This window comes from Dipodomys merriami, unplaced genomic scaffold, assembly GCF_024711535.1.
Source record: "Dipodomys merriami isolate MVZ:Mamm:240054 unplaced genomic scaffold, mDipMer1.0.p SCAF_1, whole genome shotgun sequence".
Taxonomy (NCBI): Eukaryota; Metazoa; Chordata; class Mammalia; order Rodentia; family Heteromyidae; genus Dipodomys; species Dipodomys merriami.
The window spans coordinates 7152110-7173026 of NW_027202270.1; the positions used below are offsets into that span (position 1 = coordinate 7152110).

The following is a 20917-nucleotide window of genomic DNA, read 5'->3' on the forward strand; positions in this document are numbered from 1 at the left end:
CTTTTTAGGGGTGACATGTATAATTAAAGGAAATATGCTGCTTGGTATGAAATACTGTGTGTGTGTGTGTAGGTGCTGGTCCTAAGCACTGTCTCCGAACTTTTTCTGCTCAAGGACAGTGCTCTCTAGAGCAATCGCTCCACTTCCGGTTTTCTGGTGGCTAACTGGAGGTAAGAGTTTCAGAGACTTTCTTGCCCGGGATTGCTTTAAATTGCAATCCTCAGATTTTAGCCTTTGGAGTAGCTAGGATTACAGGTGTGAGCCACAGGCACCCAGCTCAAACCAACTTCTTTGTGTGCATGTAGTAGTGCTGTGATTTGAACTCAGTGCTTCACAAGTCCTAGGCAGGTGCCTTTACCCCTTGAGCCACTCCTTCATATCACTTGACTTCTCCCAGCCAGCTTCCTCAACTATAAAATGATGAAGCTGGATGTTGTTGGCTTATACCTGAAATCCTAGCTACTCAGGAGGCTGAGATCTGAGGAGCCAGGTTCACTGCTAACCCAGGCAGAAAAATGTGTGAAACTCTTATCTCTAACCAGCAAAACGCCAGAAGTGGAGGTGTAGCTCACTTGATAGAGCACCAGTCTTGAACGAAAAAGCCAAGCATGAGCACAAGGTCCTATGTGTAAGCCCTAGGATTGACACACACGAAAAATAAATTAATTAAAATGATGACCAGTCCTTGAGTTGATCTGACCTTTTAAAAAGCTAATGTATGGGTAGGCACTGGTAATCCTGTAATCCTAACTACTCAGGAGGCTGAGATTTGAGGATTGTGGTTCAAAGCCAGCCTGGGAAGGAATGTCCCTGAGACTCTTATCTCCAGAAAACCAGAAGTGGCACTGTGGCTCAAGTGGCAGAGTGCTCGCCTCGAGCTGAAGAGCTCAGGGCAGCACCCAGTCCCCAGAGTTCAAGCCCCATGACCAAAAAAAAAAAAAAAAAAAAAAAAAAAAAAAAAAAAAGCTAGTGTATATAACTGATAATTGATATTGGTTACCTAGACATACACATTTGTCAAGATGCACTCAACTATACATGAAAGCCTGTGTATATCATCACATCATTTGCACATTATACCTAAAAATGTAGTATCTGGTCCAATGGTAGCACAATGTAGATGGTCGGTAAATAGTGACACTGTGCCTGCTGGTCTGGCAGGAAGTGGCTCGGCCTGTGGCAGCTGAGCTGAGGGGGATAAGCAAGGTTCCTCAGTGACAATCTTTGGACAGAACCTGACAGAATAAGGACACTGCATTGCAAGGCAGAGACAGGTGAGCCCACAGAGAGACCTTGAAGGAACAATCTGGAAGGGAGAGAGAACTAAGAATGAGTGAGTTAAGAGCAGAGAATTTCAAAGAGGAGTGGGTTGCCAGGACTTGGGGGCCTGTTTCTCTTTTCAAAGACACAGTCACTAACCAAGTATAGCCCTTGGCTGCCCAGAGAACTGAATTTGTTCTTTCTGCCTCAGAAATGGAGCTTCCCCTTTGTGTCCCACAGATAAGAGCCAGCAGGGAAATAACACTGTCAAGCAGAAGTGATGTGCACAACCCCCATGTGCTAAGATCAAGATCATCTGTGCCACGCAGGAATGGCCATGTCTCCAGCACTTTCGCCAGAGGAACAAGACAAAGAATCCATGCAGTCTCTCTCCCAGCTTTTCCTCCAGAGTTTACAACTGCCTGTGATTATCTGTTTGTATCTTTTTTTTTTTTTTTTTTGTCAGTTGTGGAGCTTGAATTCTAGGCCTGATCACTGTCTCTCAGCTCTTCAGCTCAAGGCTAATGCTCTACCACTTGAGCTACAGAGTCACTTCTGGTTTTCTGGTGGTTTATTGGAGATAAGTTTCACGGACGTACCTGCCTGGGCTAGCTTTGAACCGTGATCCTCAGATCTCAGCTTCCTGAGTAGCTAGGATTACAGGTGTGAGTCATTGGCACCGGGATTTTTTTTTTAATGTTCAGGATAACTTTTTTTTAAAAAATTTATTGTGAAAGTGATGAAGAGGGGAGTTATAGTTACATAAGTAAGGTGGTAATTTGCTGGGGATCACTGGCTCATGCCTGTAATCTCAGGAGGCTGAGATCTGAGGATCATGGTGCAAAGCCAGCCTGGGCAGGAAAGGCTTGAGACTATCTCCAATTAACCACCAGAAAACCGGAAGTGGTGCTGTGCCTTGAGTTGAAAAGCTGAGGGACAGCACCCAGGCCCAAAGTTCAAGCACCACAACTACCAAAAAAAAAAAATAAACAGTAATGAGCACATTTTTTTTCCAATCCTGGGACTTGAACTCAGGGCCTGGGCACTGTCCCTGAGCTTTTTTTAGCTCAAGGCTATCACTCTACTACTTGAGCCACAGTGCCACTTCCGGCTTTTTCTGTATATGTGGTACTGAGGATTCGAATCCAGGGCTTCATGCATGCTAGGCAAGCACTCTACCACTAAGCCACATTCCCAGCCCATGAGTACATTTCTTCTTAATCACTGTACCCCCTTCCTTATTTTCTCCCACTTACCACTCCCCTCTCCCTCAAGTAAAGTTTATTTCCCACACTGTATCTAGTGAGTATCTTTGTTGCATTAATTCAATCCTTTGTCCTGCTGCTTCTGTGATTTTCTTTCCCTTTCATGGATCAGATAAGCTTTTACAAGACAAAGGGTACAGAAAACTAAAACAGAAAAAAAAAGAAGTAACAGCATACAGGATATAACAAGAATCTTGTTTCCAATTCTTACAGTCCATTTTTATATACTTCATTATATACGGTTCTATGCACTTATGTACTTGTATCTTTACAGATCTTTTTATTTTCGTTTGCTCTCTTCCATAAAGCTCTAGCTCAGCTGTTACTTGGACAAACAATAAACTTTCATAGTTAGGAGGAGTATTTGGAGATAATTTTTCTTTCAACAAAAAACACTCCAATAAGAAATTCCATTTATTTTTAAAAACCACATATATTAGGTAATGTTTAATCTAAATTATAGAAATGGATACTCAAAAAAAAAAAAAAAAAAAGGCTGGGAACATGTCTTAGTGGTAGAGTGCTTGCGTAGTATGCATGAAGCCCTGGGTTCGATTCCTCAAAACCACATAAACAGAAAAGGCTGGAAGTAGCACTGTGGCTCAATCAGGGACAGTGCCCAGGCTCTGAGTTCAGGCCCTAGGACTGGCAAAAACAAAAACAAAACAAAAAAAAAAAACAACTTTTATTGGGTGTGATGGCTCATGCCTGTAGTTCTGGCACTTGGAAGGCTTGAGGCGAGGAAGACAAGTTCAAGGCAGCTTGGCTATAAAGTGAGACCCCGTCTCAAATGAACAACAGTGCTATATTATCCTGAAAATAGTAACTTGTGACTTGAAGTAATTCTGGCCAAATAAAATATGCTCAGGTAGATGGGGAGGACGCTGACTGGGACTCACCAGTCAAACGTGTAGACATGAGAACAGCATACCCAAAGAAGAGAATAAGGAACTCACGGCCCGACAAGCAGCTGTGGTTAAAGACTACTGCCAAGACACAGGAGGAGTAGCCCTTTTCAGAAATGCCTGGGACTCTAGTTCAGATATTGCAAATCTGCATATGAATGAGGAGATTCAACTCAAAACATAAAATTCATTTATCATTTATGTTTTACATACATCTTATAGAGACTCGTGAAATATATATATATATATATATATGTAATTTGTTTGGTTCTCTGCAGGGGGTGCTCTTTTATAAGGCAAGGTCTCAGCCTTCTGGTAGCTAGGGTTTTAAGTTTAAGCCACTGGCGCCCAGCTTCAAGTTTTCTTTTCAAGGTCAAAAACCATAATGCACTGGACACTTGGAACTTTGACTCAGACTTTTAATCCTAGTTACTTGGGAAGTGGAGACCAGGAGGATCCCAGTTTGAGACTAGCCTGGGTAAAAGGAAGTAAGAACTCATCTCAACAAAACCAGCAGGGAATGGTGGCAGGCACCTGTCATCCCAGCTATGCAGGAAGTGTAAATAGGAGGATTAGGATCCTGGACAGTAAGGATAAAAATGTGAGATCTTGCATTAAAACTAACCAAAGGATGGTAGGGGGAAAACAATGGAGGGGGTAACAATGTTCAAGAGGAAGTGTACTCATTACCTCACTCATGTAACTGTAACCCTCTGTATAGTATCTTTACAATAAAAAAATTAAAAAAAAAAAAACTAACCAAAGCAAAAGGGGCTGGGGGCCATGGCTCAAATAGTAGAGTGCCTGCCTAACAAGCACAAGGCCCTGAATTCAAGCACCGGTACTGCTCTCCCCTCAAAAACCAAAACAAAAACTCCAAATATAAAAACCCATTGCAGCTGAACCACGCCAAATGTAAACATTTCACCAAATGTCTTCATTACTATTCAACCTTTCTTCTGCACCATTCTCTCTCAGATGAGCTCTCCTTCTGGGGCTCCCCTGACATTGACATCAGGTCCCTAGGCTCTGCATTTTCTCCCATGTTGTAGGGACACCCTGATGGTCTGCTCATGAGGACCCTGTCCTGTGGCTGCATGTTCTGGTGTGCTTCGGGTAAGGGCCCTGCCAGTGACTGCACCCCAGCCCTCCTCCTCTTTGGAGGCTATGTCAGTTCCCTTCTTTCTTCCTTTTCAGCCTACATGGTTTTTTCCTGTCCTTTTCCTTCTCTTTCACCTAGATGGCCATAATTCAGAATTTAATTTATTTTCTCTGTTCTGTATTGAAAAAAGTAGTAGTATTAGATTAAAAGTATGTGACAAAGCCACGCACTGGTGGCTCATACCTCTAATCCTAGCTACTCACGAGGCTGAGATCTGAGGATCAAGATTCAAAGCCAAGTCGGGCAGGAAAGTCCATAAGACTCTTATTTCTAACTACCAAAAAGCCAGAAGTGGATCTGTGGCTCAAGTGGTAGAGTGACAGCCTTAAGCTAAAAAGATAAGGGACAGTGCCCAGGCCCTGAGTTCAAGCTCAGGACACCAACAAAACAAAATCCAGGAAGTAATTAAGGTCCACTGTGATTCTATAGAACAGTTCTTGAGTAAATGTTCATCTCAGGTGTCAGGGTTGACGGGATTTTAGATGATCAACTAGATGGCTGAGCAATTCTAAGTAAGCAAAAACACCTGGGGAATGTTCCCTGGGGCTCAGACTGAATCCAGCCTGTGGTAGGAGGAAATGTCTTTAATCCCTTTGCCACACATTCATCTGCACTTGGTTACCTTGATTTCACACAGTGTCTTGAAGGAAAAGGCTTTAGCAGCTTTTCTCTCTGGATGCAGAAACACTTGCCCTCTCAAAATATGATCCTAATCACCGGGCCGTTGTTCTTTTACTTCAAATATCAGAACAAATGCCCAAGGACTGGGCAGTTTTATAATCCACGTGGCTATTCTCAGAATATCTGCCAACCTCGAGAAAATAACCTGCTAGAAATTTTCTAACACTGTGATTCTTTTTTTGTTTTTGTTGGTCGTAGGGCTTGAACTCTGTGCCTGGCACTGTCCCTCAGCTCTTCAGCTCAAGGCTAGCGTTCTACCACTTGAGCCACAGTGCCACTTCTGGTTTTCTGGTGGTAAACTGGCGATAAAAGTCTCACAGTCAGGGCTGGGAAGGTGGCTCAGTGGTAGAGCGCTTGCCTTGCATGCCTGAGGCCCTGAGTTCGATTCCTCAGCACCACATAAGCAAAAAGAAAAAAGCCGGAAGTGGCGCTGTGGCTCAAGTGGTAGAGCGCTAGCCTTGAGCTGAAGAGCTGAGGGACAGCGCCCAGGCCCAGAGTTCAGGCCCCACGAATGGACCCAAAAAAAAAAAAAAAAAAAGTCTCACAGTCAGTAGAGCCCTAGCCTTGAGCTGAAGAGCTGAGGGACAGCGCCCAGGCCCAGAGTTCAGGCCCCATGACCGTACCCCCCCCCCCAAAAAAAAAGTCTCACAGTCAGCCGGGTGCTGGTGGCTCACGCCTGTAATCCTAGCTACTCAGGAGGCTGAGATCTGAGGATTGTGGTTCAAAGCCAGCCCGGGCAGGAAAGACCGTGAGACTCCTATCTCCAATAAACCACCAGAAAACCAGAAGTGGCGCTGTAGCTCAAGTGGTAGAGTGCTCGCCTTGAGCTGAATTGCTGAGGGACAGCGCCCAAGCCCAGAGTTCAAGCCCCACGACTGACAAAAAAAAAAAAAAAAGTCTCACAGCCTTGGGGTTGGGAAGATGGCTCAGTGGTAGAGTGCTTGCCTTGCATGCCTGAGGCCCTGGGTTCGATTCCTCAGTACCACATAAGCAAGAAAGACCGGAGGTGGCGCTGTGGCTCAAGTGGTAGAGCGCTAGCCTTGAGCTGAAGAGCTGAGGGACAGCGCCCAGGCCCAGAGTTCAGGCCCCACTACCGGACCCAAAAAAAAAAAAAAAAAAAAAAGTCTCACAGCCTTTCTTGCCCGGGCTGGCTTTGAACAATGATCCTCAGATCTCAGCCTCCTGAGTAGCTAGGATTATAGGCATAAGCCACTAGTGCCCAGCTGACATTATGATTAGGGATCCAACTAGAACCCACAGATTCTCTCCCTGTAAGTTTCGCGCACATGCTCCGTATGCGCGCTCAGGGGTGTGTAAGCTGTGTGCAGCCTTCCCGGGAGTGCGCGCTCAGGGGTGTGTAAGCTGTGTGCAGCCTTCCCGGGAGTGCGCGCTCAGGGGTGTGTAAGCTGTGTGCAGCTTCCCAGGAGTGCGCGCTCAGGGGTGTGTAAGCTGTGCGCAGCCTTCCCGGGAGTGCGCGCTCAGGGGTGTGTAAGCTGTGTGCAGCTTCCCGGGAGTGCGCGCTCAGGGGTGTGTAAGCTGTGTGCAGCTTCCCGGGAGTGCGCGCTCAGGGGTGTGTAAGCTGTGCGCAGCCTTCCCGGGAGTGCGCGCTCAGGGGTGTGTAAGCTGTGTGCAGCTTCCTGGGAGTGCGCACTCAGGGGTGTGTAAGCTGTGTGCAGCTTCCCGGGAGTGCACCGAGGCAGCCATGACCTGTTGCGTGGCAGGAGCCCTTGCACTGGCAGGTGTGTCCTTACCATGGCTCTGGCCTCCTCACGAATGGACGGGATGGAAAGGATGCTGTACAGAGCTCCGTTCACATATGGCTGTATCTATAAGGGGTAGGAAAAAACCCAGTCATTTTCAAGTTTTCAAATGCCAACACAATTTTATCAGACACCACTCTTGAGGACAATCTGGCTAATGGGGAGGTGGGCATCCCAAGGTCTTGAGAACTCAGGATGTTTTCAAAGGACAGGACTTTCATTTATCTGTGACAGCTACAATGAGTTCAAAGCCAAACCCATCCCTCTCTCCAAAGCTTCCTCCTGCTATACTTCATCACTTCAGGAAAGTCAGCTGGAGTCTCTGCTGACTCCTTTCTGCTGCTCCCAGTTTGGCCTCTGAGCCGATTCAGTGGAACCCTTCTTTTCCACAGCCACAGCTGCTGTCCTTGCTCAGCCATTGCGGGCCATGACCGAGACTACAGCAAATCTCTAAATTACTCCACCTTTGATGCTTACTGTTCGACCTAATCATTCTATCACTGCCAAAAGTCTGCAACACACACTGAATAAATCACCCCTCTCCCCACCTAGGAAACCTCCCTTACACCCCCCATGGAGACTCCCCCACATAGATCTTCCAGCTTTGGTGTGTGAAGCTCCCCTGGCTGGAGAAGCTCTCCTTCTATGTTTTACCTGACAGCTGATTTAACCTTTCAATCCCAGACCAGACCCAGGTCTCAAACTCAGGTCTCCTTGGAAGCCATTCTGGAGCTGACCCATGCTCACCTCCACTTCCTGAACCTCCTTCTACTTCTGAGCTGCTTCCATGGCTTTTTCCCATGCTACTGAGTTCTCCTGTATTTGGAGCTCTGAGGACAGGACTCTATTCCTCCAGGAGACCCTAACGTGAAACGAGCACTGGATGGCACACGGCTGAGTATGACAAATGAGGTCCTTTTTCTGTGGAGTGTGTGCTCTGGCCTCCACGGCCAGCAGTCCTCGCCACCCACCACCCTTCAGCGCTGGACCACACTGTCCCCGCTGGCCAGTCTTACTGTTTGCCATCTCCCTGACTGCTAGTGATGCTGAACATCTTTTCATGTTTACAGGCTATCGCAAAATGTACTATGCTGTGAACGGTCTTCTTTCCCCCTTTACTCTTGTTTTTGTTCTGACAGATTGTTTGACTTCTACTTGTAAACTTAAGAGAAGCGTTTTACTTATTGGCACATTAAACCTGTGTAAATTTCAACTCTGATTTTGGGGTCTTCTCCATGCAGAGCTCCCCTGTGATGGCCCTGGTTACTGCGGTCACAGCATGAGCCAGGCAGTGGCAGTACAGTGGAGGCCACTGAAATGTCCACCCTCCAGCAGCTGGCAAGTAACATGGTAGGCTGCAAGCCAGGGAGCGTCTCTAGTAATGAGACTTAACAAATAAGGCGTGTGAAATACCCCAGAAAGGTTCCAAGCCCAGGGACCAAGTTGTGATCTGATCTGGATGAGCTCTAGACTCACAGCCACTTAAGCGAATTGAGCACACACAGACCAGTGTCATGTCTACTCCAAGGCCACACGATGTGTCTACAGTCAGCTACTAACCCACTGGGGGAGTGTGGGTGTGAGAAAGGATGCAGCAGGACAGATGAGGAAAATGAGCCACACCTGCAGGGCAGTGGGCCAGAGGACGAAGGTGAGGACAACTCCTGCCTCCAACGTCCAAATTATAAACAGTTTGGTCACTTGTGAAAGCACCCAGAAGGGGGAATATTCACATATTTGCAAAACATGTTAGCACTCTCCAGCCAGACTCCTGCCTGTGAGGGTACCGGTACCAAGGACCCCATCACCACCCCGGCCCAGGGCCAGCAGCGCTGACTGAGTAAGTACCTCGTGGTTTTCGTGTCCAAGGAGGTCCGAAAGTACTTTGAGTACAAGGCCCGCCACCTTGGCACACATGTTCTTCCCTGTAGAAAGCAAGGCAAAGCACAAAGTGATATGCTGCCCTGGGCTGTCAGGTTCTCTCAGGACAAACCTTGGCTTCTCTGCGTAGGAGCTGAGTGACCTTAAGCAAGTGGTCTAACCACTCCAGGCCTCAGTTTTCTCTTCCTTTCACACCTGGTTCAAAGGGCCATATAGAATGAAGTAAGCCAGCATACAGGCAGGGCCCGGTATGCACCCCAGGGCTCAGGAACTAGTGGCCATGCTGCCATCAGATGCTGAGGCCTTGTGGGTAAAGCAGATAACTGGTATGAGCAATGTCCTGTGGCCCAACATCATGAGCTACTGAGAGAAATCCACGCTCATCAAGAAAAGTCATCAGAATGTGACAGGAATGTTACAAGGCTTTCTGCACAGGCATTTTGGGAGAAGACAGATGTAACAGCCATTCCCAGTCAAAAACACAAGTAGGAAGCTTAGAGTACAAGGCGCCAAAGGTGAAGCATTTCTAACCAGTGCCCGTGAGCCGGCCACACGTCCAGCCGTTTCCTCTCCAGACCCAGTGGACCTGGCGCCTATTCTAAAGAAGCTTCTGGCATTCCAGCTAACAGAGCACCTAGAACGAGCTGGTATGTATGTACACAGAGGTGAAGCCACACCTCAGCTGAGTACAGATGCAAGCAGCTCCAAGCTCGCATCATCCTCTACCTCCAGGCCTGGGTGGGAAGACAGCTGTGAGCAAACAACCTGTCTGTGTCTACCACCAACTTGATCCTGGGCAATATGGGAACCCTATCCTCTGTCTCCAGAGAAGAGATCTTCATTCTTAACCTCCTACCTTTGAATAATGCATTAAGATGAGGGAAAATGTAATGAGTTTAATTTCCTCTTCATGCAGACATGACCATATAAATAAAACATTCTTTCTAAGGCCAGAAAGGCATTCTGGCTTTGGGGACAGACTAGCTTCCTACATAGCTGGAAATGCTTTCATACTCCTTTGTTGTCTTTCCATGAGGAAAGCAGCAGCAAGCCCTCATGGGCAGCCTGGAGTCCAGATTCCTGGACTCCATCCCCCAGAACTAGGGCGCATGCGTGAGGAGGGGCTGCCGCACCTGCACTGCGGAGGCAGAGGTTCATGAGCAAGGCCACCGAGTACTCCAGTGTGTAGTCAGACAGGCAGTCGGGGTCCTTCAGAATATCAATCAGCCAGAAGATGAGGCCATCTCGAATCATCGCCGTCTGTAGTGGGCGCCTGCCATGAAATAGCCTCAGGTGAATGAACTGACAAAGGACGTACATGGAAGAAGGTGCAGAGGGTGCTACTACAGTCAGGGTGTACAGAAGGTATGCTATGAGGCTGAAATAAACAGAAATTCTCCACCTTTTAAGGCTATCATGAAGAGAAAAAAAAGTAAAAAAGGAGGCCTCCACTTCAAAAGTTTCCTTTTCAAGATTTAAATTTAGTAGAATATTACTTCAAATATTTAGTATGCATTTATGAATAGCTTCTGGTCTATTTAACCCAGGAAATAGGACCACAGAAATACATCTTAGGCATAATGAGCTGTAGGAAAATAAAGAAAAATTAGGCAAAAATCCAGGTCAATACCATCCACATTCAACTCTCTGTAGAGTAAGATGGTATAATAATTTTCTATTCAAAGTCTGATGTAATATCTCTCACCAAGTCCAGGTGGGAGGCATGGCTCAAGTGGAAGAGCACTTACCCAGTAAGCATAAGGCCCTGGTACCAATACCAGAAAAGAAAAATCTTACAAAATCCAAAGTTTCCTCCAAATGTATAATGGTGAATGTCATTATAGGACATGAATGTGGTATCACCACAAGAAACCACTTGAATTATCTGAACACCAGAAGGACTAACATGTACCTATCCTGGTCAATATATTAGGGTAAAATAACCACCTGGGGCGAGAGAACCAATCTGTTCTTGCCATCTTCAAAAGCCTTCAACTGACCTGATCAAGGGGTGTGTGTTGCAGAACAGTAAAACTTAAATTACTGTTCAGAGAAAAAAAAAATCGCAATAAGGCCGGGCGCTGGTGGCTCACGCCTGTAATCCTAGCTACTCAGGAGGCTGAGATCTGAGGATCGCGGTTCAAAGCCAGCCCGGGCAGGAGAGACTGGGAGACTCCTATCTCCAATAAACCACCAGAAAACCGGAAGTGGTGCTGTAGCTCAAGTGGTAGAGCGCTCACCTTGAGCTGAAGAGCTGAGGGACAGCGCCCAAGCCCGGAGTTCAAGCCCCACGACCAACAAAAAAAAAAAAAAAAAAAATCGCAATAAATATGAGTTACTTGAGTGCATGGTCACTGTGTCTTAAAGTAAGCTATGCACTCCTTAAGGAGTCCACAGCTCTAACAAAGTGTCAACTCTAGATTGCGGAAGCTCTTTTTTAGTCTACAGAGTCAGCACAAGCTGCAAACAGCATCCCTGTCCCCAAAGCATATACACATGCTTCACATTTCAGGTTTCTGGGTAATTAGACCTAGTACCAACACATTTAATTGGAAGAAGGTGTGTTCAGAAAAGGATGGACCAAAAAAGATGAGAATGGGAGCAGTCAGAGTCATTCATAAAGTCAACAAGAGAGGGAGCTAGGCTCTAGAAGTTATCATGTGACACAACAATTCCAGTAAAAAGAGGAACAAAGTAGTCAGGCACTAGTAGCTCATGCCTATAACCTCACCTCTCAGGAGGCTCAGATCTGAAATTAGCCTGGGGAAAAAAAATCTGTTAATCGGAGATAAGAATCTCTTATTACCCAACAAAAAGCCAGAAGTAGAGGTGTGCCTAGAGTGGTTAGAGCACCAGCCTTGAGCACAAAGCCAAGTAAGAGCATGAGGTCCCATCATCAGTACCAAAAAAAGAAAAAAAAGGAAAGAAGTACTGACATGTCAAAAAGAACAATCCTTACTGACTACAGTACAGAAATGTATAGGACAAGCACATCTATGCAATGGATGTGGTGGCTGCCGGGGCTGGGGCGGGATGAGGAGGTACTGTTAAGTGGTTTGAGGGGTTTTTTTTAGTGGGGATGGAAATATTCTAAATTATGATTATGGCTGTTCAACTGCAAATCTGATAAAGATCATTGGTTTGCCACTTAGGCTGGTGAACTATGTGACATATAAAAATACACTTCAGTAAGTTATTCATTTGTAAAAAGCTATAGGTGGAAAGAATAACCCTGGGGGTTAGAGGAATGGCTCAGGTAGTAGAGCATCAGATACTGAGTTCGAGTCCTGATCTCTAACAACAACAACAACAATAACAGAGCTATATGTAGACACAAGAAATGGTTCTAGCATCTGAATTTTGGATGTCTGATGCACTGATTCTAAGTCCTAACAGGTGCAGGCCAAGATTAGGGGTGAACTGCTGGATGAGCCTGAGGAGCAGGACACCCTAACCTTAACCCCCACAGGACCAACCAGCAACTGTAAATGTCTGGTTTCACAGGGGCTGGGAGCAACCTGAAACTCCCCATGTGTTGATCTCAAATTTGCTTCATGCTGGGGACACAAATCCAGCCCTAAGCTGGTACCAATGACCTAACACGCATGGGGACAAGAACAGTGCTTTCACGTGATGCGTTTTTAGCACAGCAGCCTCAGCAGGACAGCTTAGATAGATAAGCTACCCAGCTCTCTCTTGAAAAGTCAAACAGCCTCTCTTAAGCACCCACAGGAAAGGATCATCCACCTGCTGGCTTATTATAGGAGTTAAATAGGAAGTCAATCATGGCTTTAAATACCCCCAAGCTGACTTCACAAACACTACCACGAACCACTGTAGGGTCATTACCTGAGGCTGAACTTCTGCAGGGCCCCGAGAACATTCTCTCGGGTGATGACATCCTTGTCCTCCTCTTTCAGCCTTCCCTCCAACATCCGGAGCACCTTGGTGTTCTGGGCAAGGTAGAGGCGACCTAACAGTATACCAGAGGTGAGACAGAAGAGATGTTCTAAAAACACCTTCTATGAGAACTTTCTTTGACCATAGCACAGCAAAGTTTGGATAATTTTATCTTCTATAAGAAATCTTTTTTTTTTCTTGTCAGTCCTGGGGACTTGAACTCTGGGCTTGGGCGCTGTCCTTGTATTCTTCAGCTCAAGGCAAGTGCTCTACCACTTGAGCCACAGTGCCACTTCTGGTCTCACAGACTTTCCTGTCCGGGCTGGCTTTGAACCGTGATCCTCATATCTCAGCCTCCTGAGTAGCTAGGATTACAGGCATGAACCACTAGTGCCCCGCTTCTTCTATAAGAAATCTTAAAGTAGTAGAGCACTAGCCTTGAGCTGAAGAGCTGACAGCGCTCAGGCCAAGTTCAAGCCCTATAACTGACCCCCAAAAAAACAAAAACAAAACCAAAAAACACCTTAAAGTATATTTCTTCTGAGGCCAATGTGGTGGCATATGCCTGCAATCCGAGGCTTGGCTATCTAAGAAGACCCTGCCTCCTAAAAAAGAATGTATTTTTTCTAAAAGTCGGTTTTATTCAACCAATTACGTAATGAATGGACAACTTCATTTCCTAGCAGGGCACCAGTGGCTCAAACCTGTAATCCTAGCTACTTAGGAGGCTGAGATCTGAGGTTCATGGTTCAGGGACTGCCTGGGCAGTCCCTGAAAGTCTGTAAAACTCTTATCTCCAACACTACACAGAAAAAGCTGGAAGTGGTGCTGTGGCTCAAGTGGAAGAGTGATAGCCTTGAGCACAAAAAGGCTCAGAGACAGCGCCCAGACCCTGTATTCAAGCCCCCCAAAACTGGCAAGCCCCCCTCCCCCAAAACAAAAAACAAAAAAAACTTCATTTCTCGAAAGTTAAAACAAGTCCCACATTATGTGGGAACATTCTTCAGTGGCTGAAATTCTGAACCTAATAGATTTCTGAGGAGAAATGGGAGCGTCTGTACATGATAAGCCCCTTGGCCTTTCCAACAGAGGCAGCTGAGTCTTGTGGCCATGTTTCCTGGGTCTGTAGAGAGGCCTAGAACAGGCCCAGGGCTGATGAAGGTGGGAGCCCTCTCTGGGGCCCTCTAATGAGTCCAGAGTGGTCACTAGCCTGTAATGTACCCCTATACTGACACCGATATGTCCGTTTGAGATCTAAGTTTTAAAATGGTCCTCACTGCAAACCTGGCTGATAATAAATGCCAGCCACATGGACAGGAAAATCAATGAAAGAGTCAAGAAATAAACTTTGGAGTATCATGTATTATCCGTAACTTGAAAATTCCTTTATTCACACTAAAAAATAGCTCATGCTGGGCACTGGTGGCTCACGCCTGTAATCCTAACTACTCAGGAGGCTGAGATCTGAGGATCTCGGTTCAAAGCCAGCCCGGGCAGGAGAGACCGTGAGACCCCTATCTCCAATAAACCACCAGAAAACCGGAAGTGGCACTGTAGCTCAAGTGGTAGAGCGCTCGCTGAGGGACAGCGCCCAGGCCCAGAGTTCAAGCCCCACGACCGACCAAAAAAAAAAAAAAAAAAAAAAAAAGCTCATGATTGCAATCCTAGGTATTCAGGGGGCTCAGATATGAGGATCAAGTCTCAAAGCCAGACTGGACAGGAAAGGCTGTGAGACTTATCCCCAATTGTCCTCCAAGAAGACAGAAGTATAGGTGTGGGAGCCATCCTTGAACAAAAAAGCCAAGTGAGACCATGAGGCCCCACGTTCAAGCTTCAGTACTGGCACACAGTCCCCAAAAAGCTCAAACTAAGAATGTATGAAAGATAAAGGAATTTTGTAAAATCATTTTAAGTTTGGTTAGGGTGGCATTTTATTTGGGGAATGTTCAAGTTCTTCGGAGCTATTGCAGGTATTGGAAATGCTGCAGTACTTCCTGGAATCAGCCTTTAGGTAGAAAGTTACAGAAAAAGGGGGCTAACAATGTTCAAACTCCAGCACCATCAAGAGAGAAATAAAAAGGAAAATTAGAAAAAATGACTTGTGATGTACTAAGTATAAAGCCAAAAAGGTTATAAAATAAATTTCAAAGGCCACAAAAATCTGCTGTGACGGAACTAAACCAACATGACAAGAAGCAGTGTACACAGGGGATGGGGTGAAGCAACCTGGCATGGCAGGGGCGGTGTGGAGCGCGCGAGCTTGCCCGGGGCCTGCTGGTCTCACCTTCTGCCAGGGACGCCAGGGCGTTGATGAGCCTGGCCATGTACTGGCGCACCGCCTCGCTCTTGGAGTGCAGCAGCTGCAGCACGCTCCTCTGTGGGGACAAGCGTGGGACACGTGTCAGGAGAGGACAGGACAGGTTGGCTGCTCTGGCTGTGCTCTTCCTTGGCTTGAATTTACCAGGGGGGGGGGGGGGGGAAATAAATACTCCAAAGCCAAACGCTTCATCTGGAAGTCTTGACTTCCAACTGATATTTGCTGAGACTTGGCAAAAGGAAGTTATCTAGACTTCTAAATTAAATGAATTATGCAACCTATTACACTCACAGGAAGCCAACTGTTGGCTGAACTGGCTGCTGGGTTTTTCCTAGTTTAGGGGGGTAGCACCCAAACGTAGGTCATGATGCTCCCGCCCAGCTCCACAGAACTCCAGCAAATAGTCTTGTTTTTGGTTTTGTTTTTTTAAGAGGTAACTTTTTTGACGGGTACCAGTGTTCACACTATAATCTTTACCTACTCAACATCCAGAGGATCACATTTGACACCAGCCTAGTCAGAAAAGTCTGTGATTTCATTTCTAAAATAATCTGCAAAAAAGCAGGGCTGAAGGCATGGCTCAAGTGGTGAGCACTAGCCAGGCAAGCAAGCGGACCAAGTGCTAGGGCTTGAGTTCAAGCTCTAGCAACAACAACAACAACAACAACAACCCCACCATATAAATTCGCAACAGTATGAGAACTAACAAAATTCTAGAAGGGGGATTCTGGCCTAGAACAATGGTCCCTGAAGACCAAATGTCAACGCAGCATTGGGCAAGGAGAATTACCCAGGTTCCATACCTTCCTCCTTTAAAGGCCAAATAACTGAGGTATGGAAGCAGCTAGGTCCCATAGCCCACCCCACACTCTCCTAGCCCAGAGCTGGGCAGGCGAGTTCTCACGGGAGGGTCTCTGCTTTGGGGCACAGGTGGGCAGAGATCTATCAAAAGACAGAGCAGAGTAGTGTCTGATTGCAAAATGAATGCTAAGTATTGAGCCACCCCAGCCCAGTTTGAGGATATTGGCAATGCGGCCTTGCCCCAAGGAGGAGATGAGAAGGCTCCCTAGAAGAGTATGACGGCGTGGGAAAGAACTGAGCGCAGTGATCCCTCAGTGGGGCACTCTGTGAACAGACCCGCCCACCAACTCCATGCACGGCCAATCTCTCTAGGAGACACCTAAACACCCCAGGAAGGTTCTGACACACAACACAGAGCCAAAATAACAGGGTGGCAGGATGCCAGTGGCTCACTCCTGTAATCCTACCTACTAAGGAGACTGAGATCTGAGAATAGAGGTTCAAAGCCAGTCCAGGCAGGAAAGTCATGAGATTCTTGATCTCTAATGAACCACCAGAAAACCAGAAGTGGTGCTGTGGCTCAAGTGGTAGAGTGCTAGCCTTGAGCTGAAGAGCTCAGGCACAGTGCCCAGACCCACAACTGAGAGGAAAAAAAAAAAAGAAAAAAAAAAAAGGCGAGAGCAAAAAATTTAGTTTGGAAAAGTATAAAACGATTCATTCTCTTCTAGTATGAGTCCTCAACAGCTGGGTGCTGGTGGCTCATGCCTGTAATCCTAGCTACTCAGGAGGCTGAGATCTGAGGATCTTGGTTCAAAGCCAGCCCGGGCAGGAAAGTCTGTGAACCTCTTATCTCCAATAAACCATCAGAAAACCAGAAGTGGTGCTGTAGCTCAAGTGGTAGTGTGCTAGCCTTGAGCTGAAGAGCTGAGGGACAGCGCTCAGGCCCAGAGTTCAAGCCTCACGATCGACAAAAAAAAAAAAAAAAGAGTCCTCAACAAGTTGGAAATCCTATTTTAGTCCTTTCTTTGGGGATTTTCTGCCATTTCTCCTTTTCTCCAATTCCTAATGTTTTCCCTCTTTCCATGTGAGCCAGTGTTGGTTTTCCTGACTTAAGGAGCGCAGTGAGGCTGGCGCATGGTCACCACGCCAGGAGCAAGCTAGGCCCCTTCCTGGGAACGAAGGTCCTGCTGGGCCTGGCCACCTCTACCAACCTGGCTGTGGCTGTGACAGTCTAAGAGGTCATTGCTGATGTAGGCTTGCAGCACCGTCTCCCTCTGCTCGCCAGGATGAGATGTGGTCAGGCGCTGGAGGGACAAAAAGTAAAACCAGACCTGAGACTTACTATGGAATAAATTTTCCACATAGCAGGGACAGTTTTGTTCATTGACATGGGGTCTTGCTATGTGGCCTAGGCCACAGCAGGAGCTGTGGTTTAAATAGCACAGAAAAAAAGTAGTGATAAACTGTACAGTGAGCCAAACAAAAGGACTAACACCATCCAGCTGAGTGGGTTAGTCACCAGCCAACCAGCCAACTATCAGGAGCTTAGGAAGCTGGGCTTGCTCTGGGGGACCTAGGGGAACACACAGTCTGCAGAGCTGCGAAGGGCACAATGCCTGCCATTATCAGTGTGCATATATCACACCAGTACCTCAACAGCCAAGAGTAGCTCCACACAGCCTTGAGCTCCACACAGGCACCAAATCTGAATGGCTCTATGGGTAGGGCCCATGGCAGACTGTACAGGGCTTGGAATGCATGCCAGGCCAATTGATTAGGCTTTATTCTGATAGCAAGGTGCGTGCGTGCGTGCGTGCGTGCGTGTGTGCGTGCGTGTGTGTGTGTGTGTAGAGGAGATCGCTAATTGAAAATTTGTAAACTTTGGGAAGAAGCCAATACATCTCTCATGATGCAGTGAGAATTTACATAATGTCCAGAGGGCAGAAGACATTTTAGTATGGAACGTGTGTGAAATGCATGTGCACACATGTGCAGGGCACAAGAGAACCAGGTATCTGATGTGAGCAAATATACACAGCATTTGCTTTTTCAGGCACATCTTACTAGGTAAACATCCTGAGGCTGTGGACCCTGCTGGCCAGGTGGTTTGAGGACGGACACAGGCCAGGCAGAGTTGTGAAGGGGCAGAGCAGCCTGGGGTGCCCAGAAGCCTCCAAGGGAAGAGGACTCCACTGCAGGAGTGTGCCTGCCACCTTCCGCCTGCTCAGAGTGGAGGCAGGGCCAGGGCTGGGGAAGAGCACTGGAGGGAGACAGGCAAAATCAAGCCTGCTTGGTTTTCCTGGCTACCTTGGTTCAGCAAAGCAATGCTGTCTCCGTAAGAGTCATGCACTTCAAGCCATGCCACATGGTAGACAGGAGGCAAGTCTGCCATCAGGGGCAGAGGAAGCCGTCAGGATGAGGCAGCTCACCCTGTTCAACTGGCCCCAACAAAGCCAGGACAGACACCCAGCACAGGGGTCTCCCCACTGTCCCTGAGGCATCCTTGGAATCCTCCTCATGCGAGATTTCAGGTTGAACTAGCAGATGCTAGAAGTGAAGTGTCTCCTAAGGACTATTTCTGCTCAAAGGATTTTGATGCCAAGTCACGGATACTGACATAAAGCAGCCCAGGTTAGAATGGATCATTCGGGGAGTGGGCCATCTGGCAGTTCTCAAAGTGCAGTCTAGGAATCCAAAGGTTTCAAAACCCTTTCAAGGCATCTGCAAGGTGATCATTTTTCACAGTAACACTAAGGTATTGATGGGTGATTTCAAGATCCATCTCCAAGGTGTATTTAGCTGGGAACAGGTGGCTCACACCTGTAATCCTAGCTACTCAGGATCTTAGGATCACGGTTTAAAGCCAGCTTGGGCAGGAAAGTCCATAAGACTCTTATCTCCAATTAACCACCAAAAGGCTAAAAGCAGAGCTGTAGCTCAACTGGTAGAGCACTAGCCTTGAGCCACAAAAAGCTCAGGGACAGCGCCTGGGCCCTGAGTTCAAGCCCCAGGACCAGAACAACAACAACAAAAGGCTGTTTATATTAATATGTCATTTTCTATTATTTATGTGAATTAAAATAAAAATTTGTTTCCTCTGTTTTCATTTCAAATATGGCAAGTACTGTTAGATAAAGTTCACACAAGCAAAGAGTCTTTGGAGTCCTCCGTCATCCTGAGCATGACCACACAGCTCAGGAAGCAGCGCTGTGGGCAGGGGAGGAAAGTGCCAGTACAGGCTCCAGTGCTCTAGAGTTATGGCAATGTGAGCACCGGACAACATGGGGTCCCTGTGCGCTGCCAGGGCCTGGCTGCACGCGCAGACACCTGGACCCCAGGGCTGAGCGTGGCTGCCCAGCTGGGAAGGGCCAATGGTGGGCTGCGCCCGGGCCTGGAGACTGCTGCTGAGGTCACAGGACTGTGTGACAGCAATAAGCGTGCTCAACACAGGCTTTTCAGGAAGAGGCAAGGCTACTTTTAAGTAGCCTTAAGGAGCTGCTTTTAACTTCAGTTCTTGGTGGCAGCTAGCAGCAGTTTTAAGAAGGAAAGTTACAAGACTACAAGCAAGCAGCCAGACCACAACCGCAGTGCTGGGCTTCTCTTTGTTTTGTAACTTCAAGGGAAAGGCACCTACCCAGCGCAGAGCCTGCAACAAGAAGGCTTTCAAGCGGTCACTCCCCCAGATCAAATCCTTCTTCAGTTTCTCATAATCCAGGGAGGGCAGCAATGGAACATCCTTCGGTTTCCTACTCAGCATATCAAGTTCAAGGAGAAAGAAAAGGAGAAAGGGGATGATCATGATGTCTGAATCAGGACGGTAAGAGCTGGTACGATGCAGGCCAGCGGTGGTCTCCACCGCACCTCCACCCCAGCCAGCTCAGCTCCGCCTGCTCTGGATGGGCTGAGGCTTTCTATTACATCCTGGCTAAAACAAGACTCTCCCTGGGGCATGTACTGGTGGCTTACTCCTGTAAGCCCAGCTACTCAGGAGGCTGAGATCTGAGGATCATGCTTCAAAGCCCACCTCGGGCAGGAAAGTCCATGAAACTCTTTATCACCAGTTAACCACTAGAAAACCAGAAATGGAGCTATGGCTCAAAGTGGTAGGAGTGCTAGCCTTGAGCAAAAAGAGCTCAGGGACAGCACCCAGACCTTGAGTTCAAACTTCATGACCGACCCACCCCCCAAAAAGACTGCCTGGACAGGCTTAGAAACCACTGCCTTCAGCCTAGGCCTGGGCTCCTATGATGAAGAAAGCACCTGGGCAGAGCCCATCAGCACACATCTGGCCTTGGGGAGCCAGAGGGCATGTCCAGGGAGTGGCTTGGGGGACACACAGATCTGTGGGAAGGGTGTAGGGAAACCTGAAAACCTTCCTCATGAAAAATGGAAGTGCCCAGAGAAGCTACATCTCAATGGAAATATCTCCAATTAGGGATCTATCAAGTTAAGCCTGGCCACTCGGACTCCTAATACAAGGGGTCTTCATACTGCTGCTGTTTTTATTTTTTTGCCTTGTTGAATAAGAGGAGCATGGTGCACTTGAACTGAGTGGGGTCTGGGGTCTAGCTACCATTTTGTGCACTATCATGTCAGATGTCCTCACTAGGGCAGTGGTGAGACTCAGCTTCCTGTAAATCTATGATGATTTCAAAGTCAAAAACTAAAATCCTGAACCAAGAAAGAAGCAAAACAAAAATCCCTTCAGTATCAAGGAAAAAAAGACATACAGTGTAGTGGAAAGATTGAAGATAAAGGTTACTTTTCCTTCCTTCCTTCCTTCCTTTTTTCTTCTTTTTTTTTTTTTTTTTTTTTGTGCCAGTCCTGATGCTTGAACTCAGGGCCTAAGCTTCTGTTTAGCTCCAGGCTAGTATTCTACCGCTTGAGCCAGAGCTCCACTTCTGGCTTTTTCTGGTAGTTTACTGAAGATCTTGCCCAAGTTGGCTTTGACCCTTAATCCTCATATCTCAGCCTCCTGAGTGGCT

The 20917-nt window shown here is 47.1% G+C and overlaps 1 protein-coding gene across 4 annotated transcripts in view; it reads right to left on the minus strand.

Annotated features, from left to right (window-relative positions):
• The window catches only part of Armc9 (armadillo repeat containing 9), a 117372-nt gene that overhangs the window by 63492 nt on the left and 32963 nt on the right, over positions 1-20917 (minus strand). For all 4 annotated transcript variants that reach the window (XM_070015025.1, XM_070015035.1, XM_070015009.1 and 1 more), the window contains 7 exons: positions 19567-19678; positions 17144-17236; positions 15099-15189; positions 12764-12887; positions 10048-10187; positions 8882-8958; positions 7025-7099 (listed from right to left, as the gene is read on the minus strand). In XM_070015025.1, the coding sequence (XP_069871126.1) occupies positions 7025-7099; positions 8882-8958; positions 10048-10187; positions 12764-12887; positions 15099-15189; positions 17144-17236; positions 19567-19678 (712 nt within the window). The remainder of the gene's footprint in view (positions 1-7024; positions 7100-8881; positions 8959-10047; positions 10188-12763; positions 12888-15098; positions 15190-17143; positions 17237-19566; positions 19679-20917) is intronic.